We start from the raw sequence: 27627 nt of genomic DNA, 5'->3' as shown, positions 1-27627 counted from the left end.
TGTTCCGTCCACATAACCTGTCCCTATACAAACCTATCCTGTTGTAGGAAAACAACAAGACCCAAAGTCAACCGGCATTCGTATGGTTTTCAGATCCTGACTCGCCTGCACTAATGTTTGAGTGTTTCCCCAAGGAGCTGTTTTTTTTTTTTTTTTGCTGGTGGCCGAGTGTGCAGCACACGGTGTGCCGCGACATCTGCCCGACGAGGAAAGCGAGAGTCGCGTGAAGGAACTCGGAACTGAAATCGGCTTAGTGGCGTTGGCGGGGGGGGTCTCTCAGGAAACAGCCGCTCTTGTAACAACTCGACCAAAGATTTTTTTTTCTTTCTTTTTTTTTTTTTTTTACTCTTATTGTTCTGTTCTTTCGTGTTTTAATCCTCGTCCCCCCTTTCTAGTCTTCGTGGATCTTTCATGCAATCGGGATACAGGAAGATGAGAAAGAAGTGAGTACTTGAGCCTTTTTGAAATGTCATAATGAATCTTCCAATTCATTTCGGGGTATTCATCTTTTATTTTTATTACACTGCAGTTTTAACGTAAGCGTGATTTCTCCGTATTTCTACGTAATACTGGGCTGGAGGGATAACACGAGGGTTTTAAGTTTTATTTACGAGTCGGTGGGCGGCCTTGTCGAAGTCAAAAGGATGGTGAAATTTACGAGACAGCTGTCAAACATTGTAGCGTGGTGGGGAAATGACAGCTGTGGATATGGGACACTTTTCTACTACATTTCCTCCTCTCGGGTACTTTCCTAAATTGACAGACACTTTCGAAAAGAGTAAGGCTGGCAAGTGCGCTGCCCCACAATTTAAAACCAATCGAGTCAAAAAGGTGCGTTGCAGTGTCAGATTTTATCAAAGAAAGAATACAAATCCAGGGCAAGAAACGACCTCGGTGCGAATTCGGGATGTTTAAATGTGGTGACTATGGCGTCCAGCCCATTGTTGTATCTGTATCTATAATTAAATTGATTCAGATAATGGATTGTTAGATGCGGAAATCGTGCATGTTTATATAGCCTTTCAGTGACAGAGTAATTGAGTAGCCAGAGCAGTGAAACGTATGTATGTGTTGTAGTGACTTTGCTGTTGCCGATTTATACCCAACGCAGCTGCCAAGCCTCTTAAATGGTTTAAGATAAATAAATAAACGGAGTTAGATGAGAAAATCTGTACCTCCACAATATAAGCACGAGTGTATACTTCTATACCAATTAATTTTTTTGAAATTGCCATTTCTGTGACAGAGTAATGGAGTACCCAGAGCAGTAAAACGTATGTATGTGTTGGGGTGACTGTGATGCCCAGCCCACTGCTGTTCCTGATGTGCACCAAACGCAGCTGCCAAGCCTCTTAAATTGGGAATAAAATAAATAAATGGGTTTTGAAAGTGTAGGGTCAGATGTGGAAAAATGCACCTCCACAATATTAAGCACAAGTGTATGCTTCTGTAGCCATTCGTTTTTGGAAATTACCCTTTCTGTGACTGTGAGCAGGAATCTGAATTTTCCATTCCATTCTCCCTGTCCTGGCGGCATAGATAGAACTTTATTATTTGTCCTTGTAATGGAAATGTAGCTTTTTACAGAAGCTCTTTAAATAAATAGTTAGATAAATAGATATACATTACACACTATATAGATGACTTCTAGCTCTGGAGCCCCAGTTGCAGTGAGGTGCTATTCAGGTGTATTTCTGTTGGTATAAAGAAGCCCCCATCACATTTCTTGCCAGTCTTCTGGTGAATGATCCATTGGTTGAAAGTACTCGGTGTTGGCATGTCACAGAGAAGATGTGCAGTGTTGTTCAGAATGGCACTCAGTTTTGTTTTAATTCTCATTTTCGCTTCTACCTCCATGGGTTCCAGAGTAGGTCCCGTTACTTAGTCTGCCCTTGTAATCAGCCTGTTAATTCGGTGGGTCTCTCTTGAAGTGTTGTTACCAGCCCAGCACACCACAGCATAGAAAATCGCACTGACCAGCACATGGATGTAGGAGATGTGTAGGATGTTGCTTTCCCCATTAAAGGAACACAGTCTCCTAAGACAAAAGAGCCTGCTCTTTCCTCTCTAGTTCCTCTGTCCAACCTGACAAATTCAACCTGTCATTGATGTGGACTCCCAAGTACTTGGGGGAAGCTGACCACCTCTGCATCCACTCTGAACAGTGACTGGATGTAAGGCTTTTTGATATGGTACAAGTCAGCAACCACAGCCTTGATTAATTGTCTGTCTGTCTGTCTGTCTGTCTGTCTGTCTGTCTATCTATCTATCTATCTATCTATCTATCTATCAGTGCTTTCATATCCTTTGATTTCTTATAAAGTACCTCTCATCTGTCTATCTTATACCATATATTGCCTTTCAGATCTATGTGTTTCTTGCACTCTGCCATTCATATATATCGAGTATCTTTCATATTTATCTATATATCTATCTCTCATAGAGTGCCTTTCAGATTCTTCTGATCTCCTGTTAAGTGCCTTTCATCTATTTGCTTGTCTACTGTTTATTATATAGTGCCTTTCATATTCATATGTCTCTTATATACTGCCCTTGATGTATATATGTATGTGTGTTTGTATCCTCTTTAATAAAACCCTTGTGTGCATCCAGGTGTCCGTGTGTGTGTGTCTTCTGGGGGCCGGGCCGCGCATGGTACTGTGGACACACACACTGGAAGCTGGGCACACAGTGAATGGCCTTGCCGCTGCCGCGCATGATAAGCAAATAAAGGACACCATTGCTGGGGAGAGTGCTTATTGGGTAGTCGTGGCCACGCACATAAAATCTGTTGCTGGGGAGACGCCACACATACAACAATCAGCTGCACGCCAGCACTGATTAAAATACTTAATGGGGAGACGCCACGGGCACGATTATCAGCTACACGCCACACATTACATCAGTTGCTGGGGACACTCTGCTGATTGCCCACTGTTGTAACAGAAAATTAAAGGCATATTACGGACATCAAAGCCAGAATTACCGTCAGAGAAAATTACAGGAATTTTACGGAAATACAAACCAGTATTACTGCGAGAGAAAATTAAAAGCACACAATACAGTGACACATATTACAGCCACATACAAGCCAGTATTTACTGTAAGAGAAAATATTACGGACGTATCTACTGACAACATGCCACCCAAAAAAAAGGACACGTCAAGTAGGACAAAAGACACAGACACTCAAATCGTATATAAGCAACATCTCCTGGAAGAACGGTCAGCTCAGCAAGTAAACATCAACGAAAGAAAGGCTAAAAGACAAAGAAAAATATGAGCAAATAGATCGATTGAAGAAAAAGAAAATGACCGTCAGAAAAACGCTAAAAGAGAAAGACTCAGAAGAACAAACCTTAGAAAAAGTAGCCATTTACTTGCCAGAAGCACGGTCAGTTTTATGTTGCATTATCAAGAGTTAGAAGTTTTCCAGATGTTGTTGTCAAGGTTGTAGATGTTCCTGAACAAGGCAAACTGTTGCCAAACTCAGACAGAATATTTACAAGAAATGTTGTCTATAATGAAATTGTATAGAAAAATTTCATGAGGTACAAAAATAGAAAATTTTACCTAAATATCTTCTTCAGATATTGTGTCTTACAGATTGTTACAAAGTTTTACACTAACGCAATATTAATTATACTCACTGTGTTGTCATATTCGTTTCTATTTTATTTTTATTATTATTTTACTTTAGCCTTCTGGCAAAAACATTTTTGACAAAAAAAAAAAAAATTAAGACAAGAAACAGAATGAGGTCAAGGTCCCTTGCCATTTAATATAGACTGTTCCTAATAATGTTTATGCAACACTGTTCTAGCGCTCGTTATTGTAACGGGCTTAATATATATGTGTATGTATATATATATATATATTTATATATATATATATATATATATATATATATATATATATATATATATATATATATATATATATATAAAATATGTGTGTATGTTCCTTCCACATTGCCTATCATATCTAGCTTTCTATTTACTATATATTGCCTCTAATATCCATATCTATCTGTCTACTATATAGTGATTTTCATATGTTTACTTCTCCAATTTAGTGCCTTTCACTTCTATCTATCTATCTATCTATCTATCTATCTATCTATCTATCTATCTATCTATCTATCTATCATTATACAGTGCCGTTTACATCTATCTATCTATCTATCTATCTATCTATCTATCTATCTATCTATCTATCTATCTATCATATGGTGCTTCGTCTTGTCTCTTCTCTTCTCTTGAATTCTCTTATTTTAATTTATTTTAATTTAATTAGAAGCAGATAACATTCCATACAATCAAGTCAAACTTAAAGCAAAATTCACCCTCCACCAATGACCTTCATTTTGCTGATATTACGTTGTAGACATTTCTTTCAGCACCAGGAAACAAACACTAGGCAGGCATGATCCCTGGATGTTATGCGTGAATGTTATTATGTCTATCCATTATTTTAACATGAAATTTTCTTAATGAAGTTCAGGTTTTTGGGGAACCAAGAACTTTGTTTCAGATGTCAACATAATGGTATTTTGTAGGATCGGTCTGAATGGCCTATTCTCATCAAAAACGCTGTAATGTTTGTTGACCATGTGGGTGTCAAACCCGTGTAGACCTGAGCAGAACGTGCAAACGTCATATTGTGTATAGCTTATGATTCACACCCAGTGTCCAGAAGCTGCAATGAATTCGCACTAAACACTGTGTTATTATATGAAGTAAAAAATTTTATTTTCACTTTCAATTCAAATGTTTAACTTTGTGTAGCTCCCTTCACTGAGTAAAGGCATCAAGTGCTGTGACAAGTCCTCAGGTAAAAGACAATAGTAAATTTTTCAAAGTACTAAATAAAGAATGATTGCACGTAAAGTTAAACACACAGGAAGGCAAAGTAGTTAGTTTGAAACTGATTAACGTAATTAGAAGCCTGCCAGCTAACAACAGAGGAGAGAAAAACAAACTCCATACAGCAGTATCCATGGAGACAATATGGGTTACATGTTCAGAACAGGCAAAGACAGAGTCCAGGCGACCTCACCAAATTAGGTGCCTAACCCTTCCTGGGCATTCTACAGTAGACTCAATGCTGGGCCATCTCACGTGGCAGCCTCTGTTTGAGTCGCTGTGCCTCTCGCCACGTGTTGGAGCTTATCTTTCCTCCGCTTAGCTAGTGATACCTGTTTGTTCAGCAGACATTATCATCTACAGATTGTTAAGAAGTAACGTTTGATGTTTTTGACAGAGAGAAATCATAGCTATGTGTGTTTTAGAGGGTACCTGCTCATTGGCAGAAATTAACGCCCACATGCTCTTATCCCCCCCCCATCAGAGCCGAGCACGATCAGATACAGTGGTAACATTTGATGTTGGAGCGTACCTACCTTTCTTGCTTGGCCAGAGATAACTTGCCAACTTTTTACATTTTTGGCAAAGAGATCACATCTACATTCTCACCCCTGATAACAATATTGTATATCAAGAGGCCCTGGGATGCGAAAGCTATCAATATAAATTCTTCTCAATGCAAATTAAAAAAAAAAAAAAATGATTGATTTTTAAAGTTGGTCCTGTTTCACTACTATGGGGCAGAGCCGTGGGGGAGAGCTGGTATGGCATAAAAGAAAACAAAATGCTTCTCACAATTAAAAGTTGTCATATTGTTTCATTTCACATCTGAAATGAGGCTTATAAAAAAACAAAAAACAGTTTTCATCATTTCTCTAACAAAAAAAAAAAAATAATAATATATGTATATATATATGCTACTTTAAAAATAATATACTGTGGATTAGCGAATAGTCATGTTTATTTACAAAACAAAATTTAATATAGTGTTAACAAAATTAATTAATTCATATAATTTTTTAACAACCAGCGTAATAAGGAAACACAATTCAGAGGTACTGGAGTTTTCTACTTTTTACTTGGAATCTTCGTTCCAAAACAAACAGTGCCCTGTCTTATACTCCATTATCTGGGTAACGGGGCAATTAACAATTAAACAAAAACAATTAAAGAAAGCTTTCCCTACCAATCAGTTTATTTCCTGCCACTTGCATTTCTTTTTTCTCTATACCACAAACACTCCTGCTTATTGTCTCCTAACTTCTCCTGTCACTCATCTCATAACAGGCATGTCCACCCCTCACAGAAAAGAAGCCCTTCACCCAGTGCCATCACTTGCAGCATTCATTGCACACTATCTGCTCCCCAACAGCGCATCGCAAGCTGCCTGCACCTCACAATACATTAACAAAACATAACCCTATCTAAAAAGAAAATTACCATACAGGAGAACATTAAAATTAATACAGAATAACATTACTGTCAGAGGTTTGCAATCATTCAATCAATCAATCAACATTTATTTATATAGCACATTTTCATACAAAAAAATGTAGCTCAAAGTGCTTTACAAAATAGAAAAATAGAAGACACAATAAAAAATAAAGATAAGTCAACATTAATTAACATAGAATAAGTAAGGTCCGATGGCCAGGGTGGACAGAAAAAACGAAAAAAAAAAAATAAAATCTGTAGGGTTCCAGACCGCGAGACCGCCCAGTCCCCTCTGGGCAATCTACCTAACATAAGTCAAACAGTCCTCTTTGTATTTAGGGTTTTCATGGAAGGACCTGATGATGATGGTCACGTAGACTTCTGGCTCCATCTTCAAGACGTTTTTCAATTTTGTTAGCATTACGCTTTTTAGCATTCACTGTTGTTCTTCCTATTCCGTAAACTGAAGCAATTCTTGAAGCACTTTTGCCGTTTTGTACACGTCTAGTAATTTCAGTTTTTTGTGACAATTCTAACACCACACACTTATGCTTATCAGCCATAACAATGTACAGTTGATTAATTATAAGGAAAGAGAAAAAATTCGAAATGCTGTGTGGCAGACAGTCGGGACCCATGCCTGGCCGGAATGCCTCCTTTGACACTAGAGTTCGGAGAGCAGCCATGGGATCCACGCTACGTCCCCCAGAACATTTGGTGGCAGCCCCCCTGGCTTGCATCGGGTCCACAGGCATGGGACTTCAGAGCTCATCCCTGTTGGGTTCCATGGCCACCGCCAGAGGGAACTGCAAGGATTCCTGAGCCCGGGTGGACTATAAAGGGAGCCTGCGGCCAGAGTCGGGAGGAGGAGGACGAAAAGCTGCCTGGGCGGAGTAGTGGAGGAAGAAAAGTGGGTTGTGGTGACTTTCTTTTGGGGTCTGTTTTGGGACTGTGTTGTGTCTGTGGAACACGGGGAAGATGTGCCCTGCAGATGAGGAAAAACAAAAGGTCTTTTTGTTTATTTTAACGTGCCTCCGGTGTGAGTCTGTGTCGGGTCAGGCACCTATATAGCGCCTTTGTTACAGTTGTCAAAGCTGAAGGTACATAACTGACACTGTGATTTCAAAATGCTGCCTGACACTTGGTGCTGGGGAAGAAGACTACACGCTAAGCAGAAGGGAGAGTTGTTCCAATGTACAGAGCTCACAGCGTACTGCACGGCAGTAGTAGTACAGTAATAGGAAGGTTCTGGTATCTGCACTTTTTTTTTTTTTTGCCCTGACGTCTTATTGAGTAACAGATAATCAAGGTTTTACTGTATATATTCAGACAATCAATTATTTTTTATTAGCAATTAAACACTGCCTAAACAGGGGTGCGGAAATCCAACGCCCAACTCGTCCAACACGGGTAAATTGACCGTCGGACAAGCGTGTTCTTCTGGATTCAGTTGTCCGCGGACAAGTGCAATTTTCTGGAGAAGAAAGAATTATATCTGCTGTGCAGGGCACATTTTTATCACTACTTTTAAATTTTAAACATTTGGGTACGTACTTCGTGCGGAAACAGTCTACTTAGGCATGTTCTTCATGTCTCAGATTGGTCTTCAATATTGTTTACAAGGTGACGGCTGATTTTTCAAAGGGGAAGCACTCTTACGGCCTTACATAAGTATTTTACCCTACTATTTACACGCTTGGAGATGTGGTCATTTTTTTCATGCCGACATTACTATGTAATCTGATTTTTTTCATTATAATCGATAACTTTTATATATTATTGATAAAATTCATTGTTTCTACATAAAAATGCGGTCATTTTACTTACAATGCAAATGTTTTCACCACATAACAAAGCTTGTTAGGCAGTTAATCTTTCCTGAAATTTGCGATTTTGCGAGGTTGTGATATATTGAGGAGTTAAGAAATGTATTGCGTGACAACAATTCTGATGAGCTGTCTATAGATCGTTTTTGATTAGAGAATTTTTCATATAAAACAAGTTGGTTTCGCGCTGTCAGTTTATTAAAAATAAAGAAGAAAACATTCTAACGGTTTCCAAATGTTATGAAATATCTATAAAAATCTTCACTTAGATGCGATTATTTTTTTCCGGCAACATCGGTAATATTTACTTCTTTGGAAATGTACCATCTTGCGGAATTTCGAATACGTCATTAGCAATTACCTTTGTAACCCATAATGCACTGTGGTAAGCACGTTCTTCTCGCTATATGCGTGTTGCCGAAACTGAAGCAAGTAGCATCTCGGATTAGAAATGGATCATTTCTTAATTAAAACTGGCAAAACAGGCCCTGAAAAAACTGACAATGAGGACAAGAAAAGAAATACAAAAGCTGAAAGGGACCGGGAATATGATAAAAAATGAAAAAGGTCTTTTCAATCGCAATGGCTCAGAGAGTTTCCGTGGGTAAATGCAGACGACGCTGACTCCATTTTTTGCCAAATTTGCCGTCAGTACCAGTACCAGGAACCATGCAGTTCAGCACAAGCAGAAATGAACAGCATTCAGCCCATGCTGTCTGAGATGGTAAAGATTCTTGGGGGAGAAGATGTTGCAAGACAAAAGCTGAAGAACATGGCAGCAAATGAATCAGGACACTGTTCTGTTATGTAACTGTAATATGTGAAACAGAACTAGTGTAGCTATGATGAAGGCATTGTTTATTAGTGAGTTAAAATAAGGGAATCATTTATACAATGTTCTAGAGCAAGATGGCAAAATACTGTTCCCTGAAAGAACTTTTTTAAAATGGAAGGCAGTTTTGGCATCAATCAAAGAGATAAAAAAAACAAAAAACTATTTTTCACTTTTGTTATTAGTTTATAGGCAAGTGAATTTAACTGGCGGACAAGTGGATTTTCTAAATTTACTTGTCCGTGGACAAGTAGAAAAAAAAATTGATTTCCACACCCCTGATATAAATATACCTGCACTTGTAGGTTTTAATCATTAATTGCACTACAGCTTTTTTACTGTTAAAGAATACGTTTACTGTATTTATACAGGTATGTTTTTCTTCAGCGTAAGAACTAGACATTCATAAATCTTGAGGTGTAATTATAAATATGGATTATCAATTTACCAATGCAGTACTTGTTTCTTATCAAAACTTGTACTGTATGCTACACAGCAATAAATAATTAACACAGTACAACGCTTTTAAGAAACCACAAATGGACTAAATTATTGTAAGCTGTTTATCAAGAAGACACAAGATAAACATGCTTAACAGGTTTATAAGTAAAAGACACATTTTGCTGTTAAGCTAACAAGACTATTTTTAACTAGGGAGCAAAACCAAATTTGTCTTTATCTTTTCTTTCTCCAATTAAAATTGTAAGCTGCTGCACTTGAAACAAACTTGCTGTCCAAACTCAAACGATTTCCATCTTAATTTAAAGAACAAAGTAGAAAGGTCTGAATTAATGAAACCAGCTTTTCTTGCTATTTGTCTAATTGTACAGGATGACTTCTGTGGCCCACCAGGCTGGCACTGCCAGGTGAACCCGACACAGACAAGTGTAGGACACAAGTTCAAGGCACACAAGGTTTATTTTTTCTTTTTCCTTTGTGGGATATGCCTTTTCCCGTTCCCCAAAAGTATAATACAGTTCAAGCACAGCACAGTACCACAAGTCTCTTCCTTCTCTTTATCTTGTGTCCTGTCCACTGCTCCGGTCAAACTTTGTCACTACTCCTCCAGAGTCTGGCTTCCCGAGTAGTGGCTGCTGGCTCCTTTTATAGCGCACCCGTAAGTGCTCCAGGTGCTTGATTACTCGTTTCTGGCAGCACTTCCGGGTTTGAATGAAGAACTACCCATTAGGGCTCAGCAACTCCTACTGCAGCACCCCCTGGTGACGCCTGTGGATCCCAACAGGACTGCACCACACTCCAACTCCCATGGAGCCCTGCGGGAGTCTGAGGCATCGCTGCAATCCAGGGGGGTTGCTATCTAGCGTCCCGGCGGAGGTAACGCTCTGTCCACGCTTGCTCCCCTGGTCTTTCCAGCGTGGAGGCGTCCCATCTGGGCAAGAGCCCCGGCCGCACGCTACACTTCTCTGATTCCATCCATCCAACCATTGTCTAACCCGCTGAATCCGAACACAGGGTCACGGGGGTCTGCTGGAGCCAATCCAAGCCAACACAGGGCACAAGGCAGGAACCAATCCTGGGTAGGGTGCCAACCCACCGCAGTCTCTGATTCCCTTTTTTAATTTATTACTCCCCTTTTTAATGTAAAGGTTAATATTAAAATAGTTTCTGCTCTCTTGTAAAACAAACCTTGACTTTCTTTGCTTTGTTTACACTTCCGGAAGTTTGCCACAAATAAAAAAAAAAAAGAAGTGCTGGCTCAATTACCGTAATATCTCACGTGAAGGAGCACTGCAACTAAATTAGCATGAAGCCTTGAAAAGTAGGGGCTGAAAAATTGATTTTTGTCATCGGTCAATTTACTGATCACCAATTGGGTCTTCTTTCTTTTGTTTTTTGTTTTTTTTTTGTGAAAGTTGGCTGGTTTACATTGGTAGCCGATCGACTGGAGCATCTCTAATAACAATAAATAGCTTTGGTGAAACTGTGGTCCCAGCCATTGCACTTGACAATGAATAGTGGGGGAAATGGCTTGACTGGAAAAATGTTCAAACCACTTTTGTGTGTGATTGGAACCCCGATTCCTAACTTGAAAGACAAAAGTTGTTAACCGTTCCACCACCATCACAGCCGGGGTTCTCTGCCAGTAGGTCACACTGTAATATTTTTTTTTTCCAGTTGCATTTTGAAACTGTAGCCATCCTTCCCAGCTTTTCCAGGCTATTACAGTGGTGTGAAAAACTATTTGCCCCCTTCCTGATTTCTTATTCTTTTGCATGTTTGTCACACGAAATGTTTCTGATCATCAAACACATTTAACCATTAGTCAATTATAACACAAGTAAACACAAAATGCAGTTTTTAAATGATGGTTTTTATTATTTAGGGAGAAAAAAAAATCCAAACCTACATGGCCCTGTGTGAAAAAGTAATTGCCCCCTGAACCTAATAACTGCTTGGGCCACCCTTAGCAGCAATAACTGCAATCAAGCGTTTGCGATAACTTGCAATGAGTCTTTTACTGCGCTCTGGAGGAATTTTGGCCCACTCATCTTTACAGAATTGTTGTAATTCAGCTTTATTTGAGGGTTTTCTAGCATGAACCGCCTTTTTAAGGTCATGCCATAGCATCTCAATTGGATTCAGGTCAGGACTTTGACTAGGCCACTCCAAAGTCTTCATTTTGTTTTTCTTCAGCCATTCAGAGGTGGATTTGCTGGTGTGTTTTGGGTCATTATCCTGTTGCAGCACCCAAGATCGCTTCAGCTTGAGTTGACGAACAGATGGCCAGACATTCTCCTTCAGGATTTTTTGGTAGACAGTAGAATTCATGGTTCCATCTATCAGAGAAAGCCTTCCAGGTCCTGAAGCAGCAAAACAACCCCAGACCATCACACTACCACCACCATATTTTACTGTTGGTATGATGTTCTTTTTCTGAAATGCTGTGTTCCTTTTACGCCAGATGTAACGGGACATTTGCCTTCCAAAAAGTTCAACTTTTGTCTCATCAGTCCACAAGGCATTTTCCCAAACGTCTTGGCAATCATTGAGATGTTTCTTAGCAAAATTGAGATGAGCCCTAATGTTCTTTTTGCTTAACCGTGGTTTGCGTCTTGGAAGTCTGCCATGCAGGCCGTTTTTGCCCAGTCTCTTTCTTATGGTGGAGTCGTGAACACTGACCTTAATTGAGGCAAGTGAGGCCTGCAGTTCTTTAGACGTTGTCCTGGGGTCTTTTGTGACCTCTCAGATGAGTCGCCTGCGCTCTTGGGGTAATTTTGGTCGGCCGGCCACTCCTGGGAAGGTTCACCACTGTTCCATGTTTTTGCCATTTGTGGATAATGGGTCTCACTGTGGTTCGCTGGAGTCCCAAAGTTTTAGAAATGGCTTTATAACCTTTACCAGACTGATAGATCTCAATTACTTCTGTTCTCATTTGTTCCTGAATTTCTTTGGATCTTGGCATGATGTCTAGCTTTTGAGGTGCTTTTGGTCTACTTCTCTGTGTCAGGCAGCTCCTATTTAAGTGATTTCTTGATTGAAACAGGTGTGGCAGTAATCAGGCCTGGGGGTGGCTACGGAAATTGAACTCAGGTGTGATACACCACAGTTAGGTTATTTTTTAACAAGGGGGCAATTACTTTTTCACACAGGGCCATGTAGGTTTGGATTTTTTTCTCCCTAAATAATAAAAACCATCATTTAAAAACTGCATTTTGTGTTTACTTCTGTTATATTTGACTAATGGTTAAATGTGTTTGATGATCAGAAACATTTTGTGTGACAAACATGCAAAAGAATAAGAAATCAGGAAGAGGGCAAATAGTTTTTCACACCACTGTATTTCCAAATTTTGCTGTCAAATTAAAATGTAGAATCGCTATTCGATGTATGCTAAATACGATTAGAGATCTCAATGCATTATGTGGTTTGAGTTCAGTATGGTGTTAATAATATTTGAAATGTTTAACAGAGTATGGCAGGATGAGATGGTTGTGTACTGGCATGAAATTAACACCCAAACCTGTAAAAAAAGAAAATAAATAACTCCAGACTATAATTTCCCCACTTGGAGTGGTTTTAGGCCATGGCAAAAAGAATGAAGGAAAATATTTGATTAAAAGAAAAAAGTTCAGTGCAGCTGGCAGGAATTAAAGCAGAAATCCCCTGTTTAAAAGGCATATCTGCTGGCAGGGCAATTCCATTTCAACAAATGGCCTTTGCATCACCATTTTTGATTCTGATACAACTTGGCTTATGAATTTCACTTACCTTCCAGAGCTCTGAAATATGTTTTGTTTATGTAAAAAAAAAAAATCCCCATAAGACATATTTCTTAACTGCGGACCGCAAAAGAAAAAAAAAAAGATAAATTTGCGTGTTTTCATTTAAGCTGTAACTTTCTTCTTATGAAAGCTACATAGTTTAGCTATAGCTCATCTTGAAAGCTCAAAAAGAATATGCTAATCAATGTTACATACTGTAAGTTTATTTTTTATCTTGCCGATTGCATTTCTTTGCTGTATTTGGCTATGAAAAGAAGAGTGAAAGGGTCTGGAGTACCAAGTCAGTTTTGAAATTAAAAAAAAAACTGAGAAACTAATAAAATTAAAAACCACATTATTCAAGTGCAGGTCACAGGCTTTCATTTAAGGGGATTTGTATGCGTTTCTATGACACAACGTTTTTTCTACATGCCCCCCAAATTTCAGGGCACCCTAATGTTTGGCACAGTTGATATCACAAGTGTTTGTGATTCCTCAGGTGGGTTTCATGGGTTGATAAGATACCTCAGCTTGCTGTTACCCTTTGGAGTCTGGAGTTGCCATTGCTCAACAAGAGGACGAGACCTGTGCCACTGTGTAGCGTGTTGTTTTCATCGTCCCATTTACTGTCCGTTATTTGTGCGTCAGTGAATGTTGTCCCTGTAAGTGCAGAGGGGAAGGATAATGGAGAGAGACCGCAGCCCCAGGACGGAAAACACCTGCTTACACACCAGTTAGATCCGGGACATTTTACATTTAAAAAAAGAGGAGTGAGAGCCGAGAGGCGACAGGAGAATGGTGGAGAGAGAGAAAGAGGAAAAGTAAAGAAAAGAATACAATTTATCCAACCATCTACAAACTCATTACTGCTATTTGTTGCTTTATTTCACTTTCTGCTATTTCATCTACCGATCATTCATCGACGACAGCCAGAGCCGAGAAACCCCGGGGTTGAAGTCATTCCAACCATTGCCAGGATGCTTACGGTGAGGTCGTTTTTTTGTCGGGAGGAAGCACCGTAACACCACAACCAGTTTCTATACCGCCGGACTTTATTTTGGGACACATTTTCTCACCACGTTTTTAACTGCCTTGTTTTTCATATCTATGTTTGTACAGTGCATCTGGAAAGTATTCACAGCGCATCACTTTTTCCACATTTTGTTAGGTTACAGCCTTATTCCAAAATGGATTAAATTAATTTTTTTCCTCAGAATTCTACACACAACACCCCATAATGACAACGTGAAAAAAGTTTGCTTGAGGTTTTTGCAAATTTATTAAAAATAAAAAAACTGAGAAATGACATGTACATAAGTATTCACAGCCTTTGCTCAATACTTTGTCGATGCACCTTTGGCAGCAATTACAGCCTCACGTCTTTTTGAATATGATGCCATATGCTTGGCACACCTATCTTTGGCCAGTTTCGCCCATTCCTCTTTGCAGCACTTCTGAAACTCCATCAGGTTGGATGGGAAGCGTCGGTGCACAGCCATTTTAAGATCTCTCCAGAGATGTTCAATCGGATTCAAGTCTGAGCTCTGGCTGGGCCACTCAAGGACATTCACAGAGTTGTCCTGAAGCCACTCCTTTGATATCTTGGCTGTGTGCTTAGGGTCGTCGTCCTGCTGAAAGATGAACCGTTGCCCCAGCCTGAGGTCAAGAGCGCTCTGGAGCAGGTTTTCATCCAGGATGTCTCTGTACATTGCTACAGTCATCTTTCCCTTTATCCTGACTAGTCTCCCAGTTCCTGCCCCCCACAGCATGATGCTGCCACCACCATGCTTCACTGTAGGGATGGTATTGGCCTGGTGATGAGCGGTGCCTGGTTTCCTCCAAACATGATGCCTGGCATTCACACCAAAGAGTTCAATCTTTGTTTCATTAGACCAGAGAATTTTGTTTCTCATGGTCTGAGAAGGTGGGCTGCCATGTGCCTTTTACTAAGGAGTGGCTTCCATCTGTCCACTCTACCATACAGTCCTGATTGGTGGATTGCTGAAGAGATGGTTGTCCTCTAGAAGATTCTCCTCTCTCCACAGAGAACCTCTGGAGCTCTGACAGAGTGACCATCGGGTTCTTGGTCACCTCCCTGACTAAGGCCCTTCTCCCCCGATCGCTCAGTTTAGATGGCCGGCCAGCTCTAGGAAGAGTCCTGGTGGTTTCGAACTTCTTCCACTTACGGATGATGGAGGCCACTGTGCTCATTGGGACCTTCAAAGCAGCAGAAGTTTTTCTGTAACCTTCCCCAATCCTGTCTCGGAGGTCTACAGACAATTCCTTTGACTTCATGCTTGGTTTGTGCTCTGACATGAACTGTCAACTGTGGGACCTTCTATAGACAGGTGTGTGCCTTTCCAAATCTTTTCCAATCAACTGAATTTACCACAGGTGGACTCCAGTTAAGCTGCAGAAACATCTCAACGATGATCAGGGGAAACAGGATGCACCTCAACTCAATTTTGAGCTTCATAGCAAAAGCTGTGAATACTTATGTACATGTGATTTCTCAGTTTTTATATTTTTAATAAATTTGCAAAAACCCCAAGTAAACTTTTTTCACGTTGTCATTATGGGGTGTTGTGTGTAGAATTCTGAGGAAAAAAAATTATTTGATCCATTTTGGAATAAGGCTGTAACATAACAAAATGTGGAAAAAGTGATGCGCTGTGAATACTTTCCGGATGCACTGTATCTGTGTTGCCTGCTTTTCCAGTTTAAATTTTGGCTACTTGTAAAAGCGCTTGTTTTTTTTATTATTCAGTTTTATTCTGTCAGTGACATTCACGTGGTACGATAAACTTGCCTCTCCTCTTTGAGTTGATGGTATTTATCTGACAGTGCTGTGCTGATGGTGTATGTGCCCTAAAAGAAGCAGCCTTTGATTTCAGTCTGTAACAGTCGGTGAAAAGTTTGGGTACATACACCGTTAACACGACGTTGTCAGCTCTACACACTAGCGTGGCGAATTGCTCGCCTAAACTGACTTTAGCTGCAAGTGGAAGTCCCATTTTACTTTATTGTGCCAAGAGGAGTTGTGTTGCATTACAGCAGTCTATTAACCAGCGAAAGCGACATGAAGAAGCTGTCTGTTGCTTCGGTCCTGCCTGTATCCAGTCTGATAGTGGTCACGGAACATTGTATCTTTGATTGCCACTACAACAAACAGTTCTGAGCAGGTATCAGCCACAACGCTGCTCTTGTGAAAAGAATGGAGATAAACGGCATCAACTCAGAGGGGAAGAGGCAAATTCGTTGTACAACGTGAACATCACAAAGAGAATATGAGAGAATAAAACTGCTAACTTTTACAAGTAGGCAAAATTGACACTGGGTGTTACAGACTCAAATTATATGTATGTTTTTATTATATTGTAGACTCAACTCACGCCACCACCACCTGCACTACGCGCCGTCGTGAAGAGGGGGACCTCGAGGAGACACGGTCGCTCCTCCGAAACCCCGTCTTAAACAGTGATACAATGGGAAGCAAATACATTTTTTTTTTTTTTTAACCTTCTCTTTGCTCGATCAGCTGCTGGCTTGCTGCTGCTGCCGCCATGCCGCATGATCTGCCTCTCGTGTGGTGCTTCGAACGTATAAAAGCCTGTACAGCAGCTGTCCTTTTGTCTCACTGTTTTGTCTCTCTTCTCCCCCAGACATCCTCAAACAATATTCAATCTCTTTTCGCTGTTCCGTTATGTCACCGAGTTGTGGGAGCCAGAATTCTGGTTGGGTTGTAAGGAATCAACTACTTATTCCTCTCAATGATGTGCAAATCAATTTATAACTTTTATGTAGTGTGTTTTTTTTTCTGGATTTTTGGTTGATATTCTGCCTTCTCTCCATTAAAATGAAACAACCGTAAAAATTAGAGACTGTTGCTTTCTTTGTAAATGAGCAAACTTACAAATTCAGCTGTGGATCAGATAATTATTTCCCACACTGTATCATTTAAAACACTCTTATCACAATTATCTGTTATAATTCATACAGTCCCATGTCTGTTTTTTTAGGCATCAAGACAATTGTCGCTCTTTTGAAACGGGCAGGGAGCACAGATTATGATGTCACTGAGGATGTCAGCTAATTGATGTTATTTTGCTGGATGTTTTGTTGCAAAGAGACCTTTCCTGACATGCTAGCGACTGCATTTAGGTTGGACTGACATTTCCAGGAACGCCATACTAGTAAAGCCCCCTGACGGGTGAGTGCTTGTTTTCATAGGCATGGCCTGGGTTCATCCTGCTCAGTTGCTGCTTGCACTCTGACAGAGTAAGTACTGTGCCTGGGTAGCATTTTAAGCTTCTCTATAAATTTAAAATGGGAAAAAAAAAACCTGTTGTGTTTAGACTAAATAGGCCATTAATCCTAATTCATTATGAGGTATGAGTCAGCTGTGGGGTTACCAAGGTTATTTCCGTTCCATATGTTACAATTAGTTTTAACGTCTATGCTCTTTTCACCTGTCATTTTGGTTTGATTTTAGCTTCAGCTTAGTGTCTTGAACTTTTGACCATTTCTATTTTAGTTTCTATTTTTGGTGACTTACCTCAGATGGTTTTTTTTTTTTATCTTAAGGGAATCCTGTCTATTTTTTATTTTTAATTTATAGCTGAAAAAAAAGGTTATTCGGTGAAGAATAATAAATATTTGCTGTGCCCACAGTGCATACAGTGGGTTTGAAAAAATATTCAATCCCCTTGACAAAGTTTTTTTTTTTTTTTGAAAATGCATCTTTAGTTTCATACTGTTACATATAAAGAAGGGCCTCTTGGGCAATAAATTTCCACTAAAAAAAAATCCTGAAAATCAAATTATGCTGCAACGATAAAGAACATGCAGTCTTATGCAAAAGTTTGGGAACCCATCTCAGCCTGCATAATTATTTTACTCTACCTTCAACAAAAAACAGTGGTATGTCTTTCATTTCCTAGGAACATCGGAGTACTGCGGTGTTTTCCAACAAAGATTTTTAGTGAAGCAGTATTTAGTTGTATGAAATGAAATAAAATGTGAAAAACTGGCTGTGCACAAATGTGTGTCCCCTTGTCATTGTGCTGATTTGAATGCCTGTCACTGCTCAGTGCTGATTACTTGGTTGGATGAGCTTGTTAAGCCTTGAACTTCCTAGACAGGAGTGTCCAATCATGAGTGGTCAAAGGTATTTAAGGTGGTCAATTGCAAGTTGTGCTTCCTTCCCTTTGACTCTCCTCTGAAGAGTGACAGACAAAATGAGATCCTCAATGCAACTCTCCAAAGATCTGAAAACAAAAACTGTTGAGTCTCATGGTTTAGGGGAAGGCTACAAAAAGCTATCTCAGAGGTTTAAACTGTCAGTTTCAACTGTAAGGGATGGAATCAAGAAATGGAAGGCCTCAGGCACAGTTGCTGTTAAACCAACTCAAGTCTGACAGGCCAAGAACAATACAGGAGCGACATATGCAGAGGCAGGATTGTGAGAATGGTGACAGACAACCCACAGATCACCTCCAAAGACCTGCAAGAACATCTCACTGCAGATGGAGTATCTGTACATCGTTTTACAATTCAGTGCAATTTGCACAAAGAACATCTGTATGGCAGGGTGATGAGAAAGAAGCCCTTTTTGCACTGACGCCACAAACAGAGTCGCTTGTTGTATGCCAATGCTCATTTAGACTTGAATGTAATTGAAAATCTATAGGATGATTTGAAGCAGGCTGACCATGCTCGGCAGCCATCAAATTGAACTGAACTGGAGAGATTTTGTATGAAGAATGGTCAGAAATACCTCCATCCAGAATCCAGACACTCATCAAAGGCTATAGGAGGACAGCGTCTAGAGGCTCAACTAATCATTGATGTCATATCTCTGTTGAGGTGCCCATATTTATGCACCTGTCTAATTTTGTTATGATTCATATTAAATATTTTCTGTTAATCCAATAAACTTAATGTCACTGCTAAAATCCTACTGTTTCCATAAGGCATGTCATATATTAAAAGGAAGTTGCTACTTTGAAAGCCCAGCCAATGAGAAACAAAAATCCAAAAAATTAAGAGGGGTTCCCAAACTTTTTCATATGACTGTATAAGCATTCAACTCCAAATAGCTTGAAGACTCTTTTTTTATATATATATACACACACACACACATGGTCACCACTCATCTTAAAAAGTTTTCCCCCTCACATATACTAATGTGCCACAAACAGGAAGTTAATATCACCAACCATTCCCATTTTATTAAGGCGTATCCATATAAATGCCCCACCCTGTATACACACACACACACACATACACACACACATATATATATATATATATATATATATATATATATATATATATATAATATATATATATATATATATAGTACAGGCCAAAAGTTTGGACATACCTCCTCATTCAATGTGTTTTCTTTATTTTCATGACCATTTACATTGGTAGATTCTCACTGAAGGCATCAAAACTATGAATGAACACATGTGGAGTTATGTACTTAACAAAAAAAGGTGAAATAACTGAAAACATGTTTTATATTCTAGTTTCTTCAAAATACCCACCCTTTGCTCTGATTATTGCTTTGCACACTCTTGGCATTCTCTCGATGAGCTTCAACAGGTAGTCACCGGAAATGGTTTTCACTTCACAGGTGTGCCTTATCAGGTTATTTAGTGGAATTTCTTGCTTTATCAATGGAGTTGGGACCAGCAGTTGTGTTGTGCAGAAGTCAGGTTAGTTGGACGATGATTTATTTTTCAAAAGGACAATGACCCCAAACACACCTCCAGGCTGTGTAAGGGCTATCTGACCAAGAAGGAGAGTGATGGAGTGCTGTAAATGGTCATGAAAATAAAGAAAACACATTGAATGAGGAGGTGTGTCCAAACTTTTGGCCTGTACTGTATATCTATACTAATAAAAGGCAAAGCCTTCACTGACTGACTCATCACTAATTCTCCAACTTGCCGTGTAGGTAGAAGACTGAAATTTGGCAGGTTTATTCCTTACAGCTTCCTCACAAAGTTGGGCAGGTTTCATTTCGAAATTCTATGCATAATGGTCATAACTGGAAGCTATTTTTCTGCGTTTACTGTAATGGAGTTGAGCTCGAAAGCCGTGGGGGGGCGGAGTTTCGTGTGACATCATCACGCCTCCTAAGTAATCACGCAATACGTAGAAAACCAGGAAGAGCTCCAAAAACCGCTGAAGAAAACATACATTATATAATTAAGAAGGCAACGAAACAATTAGAAGCGAGCGAGTGACCTATAAAACCATATTCAGCAGTTCGTGTGAACTGACGCAGTGCCCAGACAAAAAGCAACAGTTCCAAAGAGTGCTGAACAAAAACCGAATTACACTGCTATGCCCAAATAGACAAACCACACGCCGTGTCGCAATAGTAGAGGCTTCGCCTCTAGCGCCGGTGTCCGAGGTTCGATTCCTGAGAGGGGATGCACTGAGTATGTACGCGCGCTTTCCGATTCATTTTAGCCTCAATGATCAATGATTGTTTTGGTAAAGCCATACTCAGTGTATTCATTAGATGAACGGTAAAAAAGTAAGAGCGAGGGGAGGGTAACTTATTGAGGCACGCAGGCAAAACCACAATAGCACGCGGGCTCGATGTACTGTGGTGCGTCAACTCGATCTGAATTGCGATCACATTTGAAAAATATATCTTTTCAAGTTCTATTTAGTCCATATGTGTCAAACTCAAGGCCCGAGGCCACATCCGCCCGGCGTAATTATATCCGCCCGAGATCATTTTATATATTATTGTTATTAATGGCCCGGGATATGAAGCGCTGGTAACACAATAAACTACAGATCCCATAATGCAGCGCTTCAGCTGCCTTGCCGAACACTTACCGCGCTAATCAAGTCTAGCTTATGATGCTGCAAGTTATTGCGAAGCTAGCTCACACGATGCCGAAGAGAAAAGGTGATTCTGAACATAGAGCCTTTAAAAACTTTTAAAACATGGGAGGCTGAGTATATGTTTACTGACATTGCCGGTAAACCCGTGTGTCTCATTTGTGGAGCTAATGTGGCTGTAATTACAGAATTTAATCTAAGACGACACTATGAGACAAAACATCAAGATAACCTGAAAGACCTGAATGCAATGCACAAGATACAGAAAGCAGAAGAGTTAAAGAAGAATCTGACACTTCAGCAGACGCTTTTACCCGTGCAAAATCACAAAGTGATTTCAAGTGAAGCTACTTTTATGGGAGACACAAATGCACCAGTGCAACTTGCCCCACTTTCCCTGTTGCCAAGTAATGTTGAACCAAGTCGGCACAACGGTGTTCCCAAATACGCACTTTGCTGATAAACTGAGCGCACTGCGCACTGAGTTCGCACTGCGCTTTGGTGGCTTTGAAGAACAAAAAAAGAATTTTGAGTTGTTTCGCAACCCATTTGCCGTCGATGTGGAAACTGCACCTGTGCAGATTCAGATGGAGGTGATTGAGCTGCAGTGTAATGGCACACTGAAGGCAAAGTACGATACTGCACGGCCCGCACAGTTTATTCACTCCATTCCGTCTACATGCGGCTCGAACCTTGTGCATGTTTGGTAGCACATATCTGTGTGAGAAGCTCTTCTCAGTCATGAAGACTAACAAAACAGCATACAGGAGTCGCCTCACCGATGAGCACCTGCAGTACATCCTGAGAATCTCCACAACACAGAACATCACACCAAACGAACGCGTGGCCAAAAAAAGATGCCAGGCGTCCAGCTCTAAAATGACATCTGAGCAAAGACAACTGAATGATTTGATTTGTTATTGCTGAAAAGAACACATTTTATTTATATTTCCAGGTTTTGTTATGCACCATGTTCATATTTGAATTTGTATAATTTTGACAGGATATATTTTTATGGAGAGCAAAATCTTTTGGGATATTTAAAATTTAAGTTTATTTTTTATATAAAATTACATGAGTAAATAAATTTGAATGTTTGTTCTTTTAACGCTTACTTTATTTCTAACTTGTATAATTTAGACAGGATATATTTTTATGGAGAGCAAAATATTATTTAAGGTTTGAGTTGATTTATTCCGGAATAATATTCTGTCGACTAAAAAAAAAGTCCTTCTATTTAAAATTTAAATAGAACTTGAACAGATACGATAGTTCATAATATCCACGCAGACTTGCACGTAAGAGCGGGAGTCATCCGTTTTAACAAACAGCGAATTGCACTGATACGAAATAGCCTGCCCATTTAATTATTTAGGAATGGATAAATAAATTTAGATTTTGTACAAATAATATTTTTCATTTTTCTTCCTTCATGGATTCTGGCACCCCCAGCAACAGTTGCTCGCACCCCAAAGACTGTTTGTGTATATATATATATATATGTATGTATATATATATATATATATATATATATATATATATATATATATATATATATATGTGTATGTATATATATATATATATATGTGTATGTATATATATATATATATATATGTGTATGTATATATATATATATATATATATATATGTGTATGTATATATATATATATATATATATATGTATGTATATATATATATATATGTATGTATGTGTATATATATATGTATGTATATATACATACACACACTAGGACAAGAAACAACATTGGTAAATCTTTAAATAAAAAATTTTAAATGTAAAAACTTAACAGATTCCTTCAGGCTAAAATTAATTTAACAAGAGAGAGAACAACAATGTATGGTCAAGATCTATGTGTAATTGTCCAATAAAGTCCTTTGAAGTTTGTGATGAGTTTTTCAAAACAATATGGGTCTGTAGACCGGTTATCTGTGTCAGCCTGAGAGATGTAAACAAAACTCTTGTCTTTATATATATATATATATATATAATATGTCGATGTGAGTATGTATGTATGTTCCAGCATCCCATCAGAACAGCTGGAGCGATTTTCAACTTGGTACACATGTTTCTCAATGGTCGACTAAAAATATTGTAGGGTGAAATCAGCCCTAACCCACCCCCTTCTGGGTTTTTTTGGATCTTACAGTCTTGTATGTATTTTATCATTCAGTTGACACGCGGAACGACCATCAGAGGGCGAACTGGAGGTGACTGCCAGCATTCTTTGTTTGAGCGCCATCACATCCCTGTTGCTTTTGTAATGAAATAGAATTCTAAGCGTGCAATTGTGTGTCTGTCCAGTCCGAAAGTGAGACATAGAGGAGGGGAGGAGGAGGGCGAGGAGCTCTGAAGATACGCAAGCGAGGCCAGCACACCGGCAAAAGGAAATATCCGAAGAAAGACAGTCACTTACCTGCTAATGCACAAACGATGCAAGCACGTTGGCAACACGAATCCGCATAGCAGAGAGATGTACAGAGTAGTTCTGACAATTTCAGTACTTTCTAGGATCCCGTGTGGGCTTACACAGTTGATATATAGCAGGCAACTGCCAGCATTGTTTATGTTTGAGCGCCACTGCACGCCCTTGTTACTTTTGCAATTAAATTGAGTTTGCCGGTTCTGAGCGTCAACTGATCGATAACATACATACAAGACCGTAAGACAAGGACATTAGTGAGTCTTTATTGTTTGTTAATTTTTTTTTGTAGTTGTTTTTTTTAATTGTTTTTTTCTCATACAATGAAAAAAAAAAACACTTTTACTTCCGGGTAACGATGGGTATTTCAGCTAGTATATAATATAATAGAAATCCTGTGTAAAAACAATGGAAAAAGCAGAACCTTTTTTAAGGTTTTTGGATGGATTCATTTTTGTTTTGTGGTGTAGTAATAAATTTATACGTGCACAATTTTTGACAACGAAAAAAAGTAAATAAAATTAATATTGGGTTGATTCAATCCTATTACCACTACAACATTGTTACAATAAGAATAATGCAAGATGAAAATATAGTTAATAAAAACATACATTAAACGACAAACAATAATACTACAGATTTGTCACGATAAAATTGTTGGTTGCTTTTACGTAGCAGAAACGTACTAAGTGTCAACTGGATGATGATATACATACAAGACCGCAAGATTGTTATAGTCTGCTTTATGTATAAGATTTCAAATGTCAGACTCTACTTTATATATAAGATTTCAAATGTCAGACAGCTGGCATGGCCTGTGTGCCTTACATCCTCCGAAAGGGGGGGTGGGGGGTCTATGTGTTAAAATGAGTGATATTTTTAGTTAAATATGCTGCTAATTTCAAATTTCACAATGGATGTATACTGTACTTGTACAAATTGAACTAAATTTCAAAACTCTTAAGTCCGGGGATATCCACCTATAAGCCTTCTGGTTATCTTGATTCTAAAATTGGGAAAATTAGGGCATTTATAAGATTGTAACTCAACTTATTCTATTTTCTTTTTCTTTTAGAGCACGTGTGCTTTAACAGGTTACAATACATCTGAACAAAAGAGCCTAAAATATGGAAAAGTCATGGAGATTATGGGGCATTGCTCGGAAGGGGCTATTGACTTTAGCATCTTGGTCCTGGGCTCTGTGCCGCATCTCACTGCTTGCTCTGATTTTGACTTTTCATCTCTACGGGGGCTTCCTGCTGCTGGTTTTAATACTTGCCTCAGTTGCAGGTATATTGTACAAATTCCAGGATGTTTTGCTATATTTTCCCGACCAGCCGTCCTCTTCTCGTTTGTATGTCCCTGTGCCTAGCGGGATTCCACATGAAAACATCTTCATTAAAGCCAAAGATGGTGTTTGTCTCAATCTCATCCTGTTGCGTTACACTGGAGACAATCCAACCTTTTCACCAACCATAATATACTTCCATGGCAATGCAGGTAATATTGGTCACCGAGTTCCCAATGCACTGCTGATGGTGGTCAACCTGAAGGTGAATGTGGTACTGGTGGATTATAGGGGCTATGGAAAAAGTGATGGCGAACCCAGTGAAGAAGGCCTTTATATCGATTCCGAGGCTGTTTTGGATTATGTCATGACTAGACCCGATATCGACAAAACAAAAATTATTCTGTTTGGGCGCTCACTAGGAGGAGCTGTAGCTGTCCACTTGGCTTCTGAAAATCCCCACCGGATTTCCGCCATCATGGTAGAGAACACTTTCCTCAGCATCCCTCACATGGCAAGCACTTTGTTCTCTTTTTTTCCTATGAGATATCTTCCACTCTGGTGCTATAAAAACAAGTTCCTGTCGTACAGGAAAATTACTCAGTGCAGGATGCCTTCTCTGTTTATTTCTGGACTGTCGGACCAGCTCATTCCACCAGTTATGATGAAACAGCTTTACGAGCTTTCTCCGTCACGGACTAAGAGAATGGCGATTTTTCCGGATGGCACCCACAATGACACGTGGCAGTGCCAAGGCTACTTCACAGCCCTCGAACAGTTCATCAAAGAGCTTCTCAAGAGCCATTCTCACGAGGAGACTACAAAGTCCTCGTCTAATGTAACGATTATCTGAGGCGATAGCATCTCGGATAGCTTCATTTGTTAGTCTGTGAGCCGAGGTAACAGAATGTACGTCTCTACTACTTGTGTTTAAAGTACTGGTGCATTGAGGTGAGAAATGGGAGCCAAACTCCAAATCCCTGTTGTTTTCATGAGCTGCCTTTCATTTAAGCAAGGTTAATGTTAGGTAAAGTGTTCACTTTATCTAATAACTTCTTTTTTTTTTAGTTAGGGAAAAAATGGAATTTTTTGTGGTGAGTAGTGTGCGTTTTAAAAAATAATATATTAAAACCTTTCAGTTTTATGCATATCTTGGTTAAATAAGGCAAGCTCTGAAAATCATTTTGGTAATAATGTCTTTAAATTTAAAACGTTCTCTGCATGTCTTCCGGGGAATAAAACCATACAAGAACATACTATTCTTTTCTGTACCTCATATACTGTAGCAATGCTGTGGTTAGACTTTAAGCCATTCTTTAAAAACAAAAAAAAAAAAGAAAGAAAAAAGTTATTCATAATGTCATGAGTAATTTTTTTAGAAAAGCATTGCACTTTTTACTTTCCTTTGTCTTATGAGAAACAAAGCCCTACTTTTCTAATGATGTTGTTTGTAAAGTGATTGAAATTTTAAACACGCCTGGTCATCTCAAAAAAAAAAAAAAAAGATATTCTCGCACATTAGTGAATGCCATTTTTCAAAGTGTTTCACATTTTGAAGTACGTGCAAAAAATAAATTAATAAATCTGTCGACAGGTTCGGCGGAAGTCTTTCGTATTAGCCATTTTTTTTTCTCTTCTCTGCGACAGAGAGCCTTACAGATGCACTGCACATTAGCGATTGGCTTTCGCTGCTTTACGTTCTTTACAAGGCCTGCCTGTAAACTTCCCTCCTCCTTGTATGGATAAAGTTTAAACCCCAACACCAATGTTGATATTGTAATTATACAAATTTTCATCTGCATCTTGTTTCTCGTAATCTTCTATACGGTTACGCTCCATTTTATTGTAATAGTCAGCCTGGTCCAAAATAGGGCAAGTTGTTTGTGTTAAAGTTTTTATTGCTTCTCTTTTGTGTTTCCTTTACACAGTAAATGTATTGAAAGAATTTAGAGTTTTTCAGGTGTCCGAAGTGCAAAATAAAAAAAAAATAAATAAAAAAAAAAAGTGTACACACACACAAAACTTAGGAGTTTTATACCTGTCAGAATAGTTACAGAGGGCTAATAGACGTTTATGTAAGTGTGTCCATTTCACTATTTTTTAAATAGAATTTCATAAACCTTTTTAGTATTAAAGGGATTTATTTATTTGAATTATATCATTTGATGAACTACTGTCCATTTATAGTGCTTTATTTACTAAAATGTATTTTCCACTTTCGTTTAGGATTTTTGATAATGAGTGACTTCACTGTTATGGTGCATTATTTATCTTAAGATTTGCAATTATTTAATCATTTAGGCTGCATTTATTTTATTGATAAAATTCTTTGAACCACTTACAATGCATTATTTACCATAATTATTGTGTTTATGTATTAATTCCTTTAAGTATTTTTGATAGTGATATACTGTAATGAACAGCCCCCCAGTTAACAGTGCACTGTCCACCGTGAGATCTGTATTTGCGATTTCATGTGGGAATTTGGGTAAAAATATTTAGGGAACGCCTTCCCAATTATAGTGCATTATTTACCACAAAATCTGCATTTCCTGATTTAATTTACCGTTAATTTTAATTATATAATTTGATGAAGAACTTCCCAATTACAGTGCATTATTTACCACAAAATTTGTATTTACCGATTTAATTTACCATTAATTTTAATGATATCATTTGATTAACAACTTCCCAATTACAGTGCATTATTTACCCCAAAATCTGTATTCATTGACTCACCATGTTCTTATTTTAATGATATATTTTGATGACCAACATTCCAGTTACCATGTATTAACATTTACATTAGGGTTTTTATTTATGGATGTCTTTTGAATTGTTGATAATGG

General features: G+C 38.8%; 1 protein-coding gene across 3 annotated transcripts; it reads left to right on the top strand.

The window, feature by feature from the left end:
- The first annotated feature begins 7 nt into the window (after positions 1-7).
- Positions 8-26782, top strand: abhd13 (abhydrolase domain containing 13). Of its 3 annotated transcripts, XM_039745927.1 has the most exons (3): positions 8-443; positions 17200-17390; positions 24566-26782. In XM_039745927.1, exon 3 carries the CDS (start codon positions 24618-24620, stop codon positions 25629-25631), a length of 1014 nt encoding a protein of 337 aa, XP_039601861.1. In that variant the 5' UTR covers positions 8-443; positions 17200-17390; positions 24566-24617; the 3' UTR covers positions 25632-26782. The 3 variants fall into 3 exon arrangements, with proteins under 3 accessions (XP_039601861.1, XP_039601862.1, XP_039601863.1); XM_039745928.1 differs by lacking the exon at positions 17200-17390; XM_039745929.1 differs by lacking the exon at positions 8-443 and having other exon boundaries at positions 17376-17458.
- The last annotated feature ends 845 nt before the right edge of the window (positions 26783-27627 follow it).

This window comes from Polypterus senegalus, chromosome 2 (genome assembly GCF_016835505.1).
Source record: "Polypterus senegalus isolate Bchr_013 chromosome 2, ASM1683550v1, whole genome shotgun sequence".
Classification (NCBI taxonomy): domain Eukaryota; kingdom Metazoa; phylum Chordata; class Cladistia; order Polypteriformes; family Polypteridae; genus Polypterus; species Polypterus senegalus.
The sequence above is the reverse complement of the archived record's forward strand: the minus strand, read 5'-3'. Positions and strand labels throughout refer to the sequence as shown.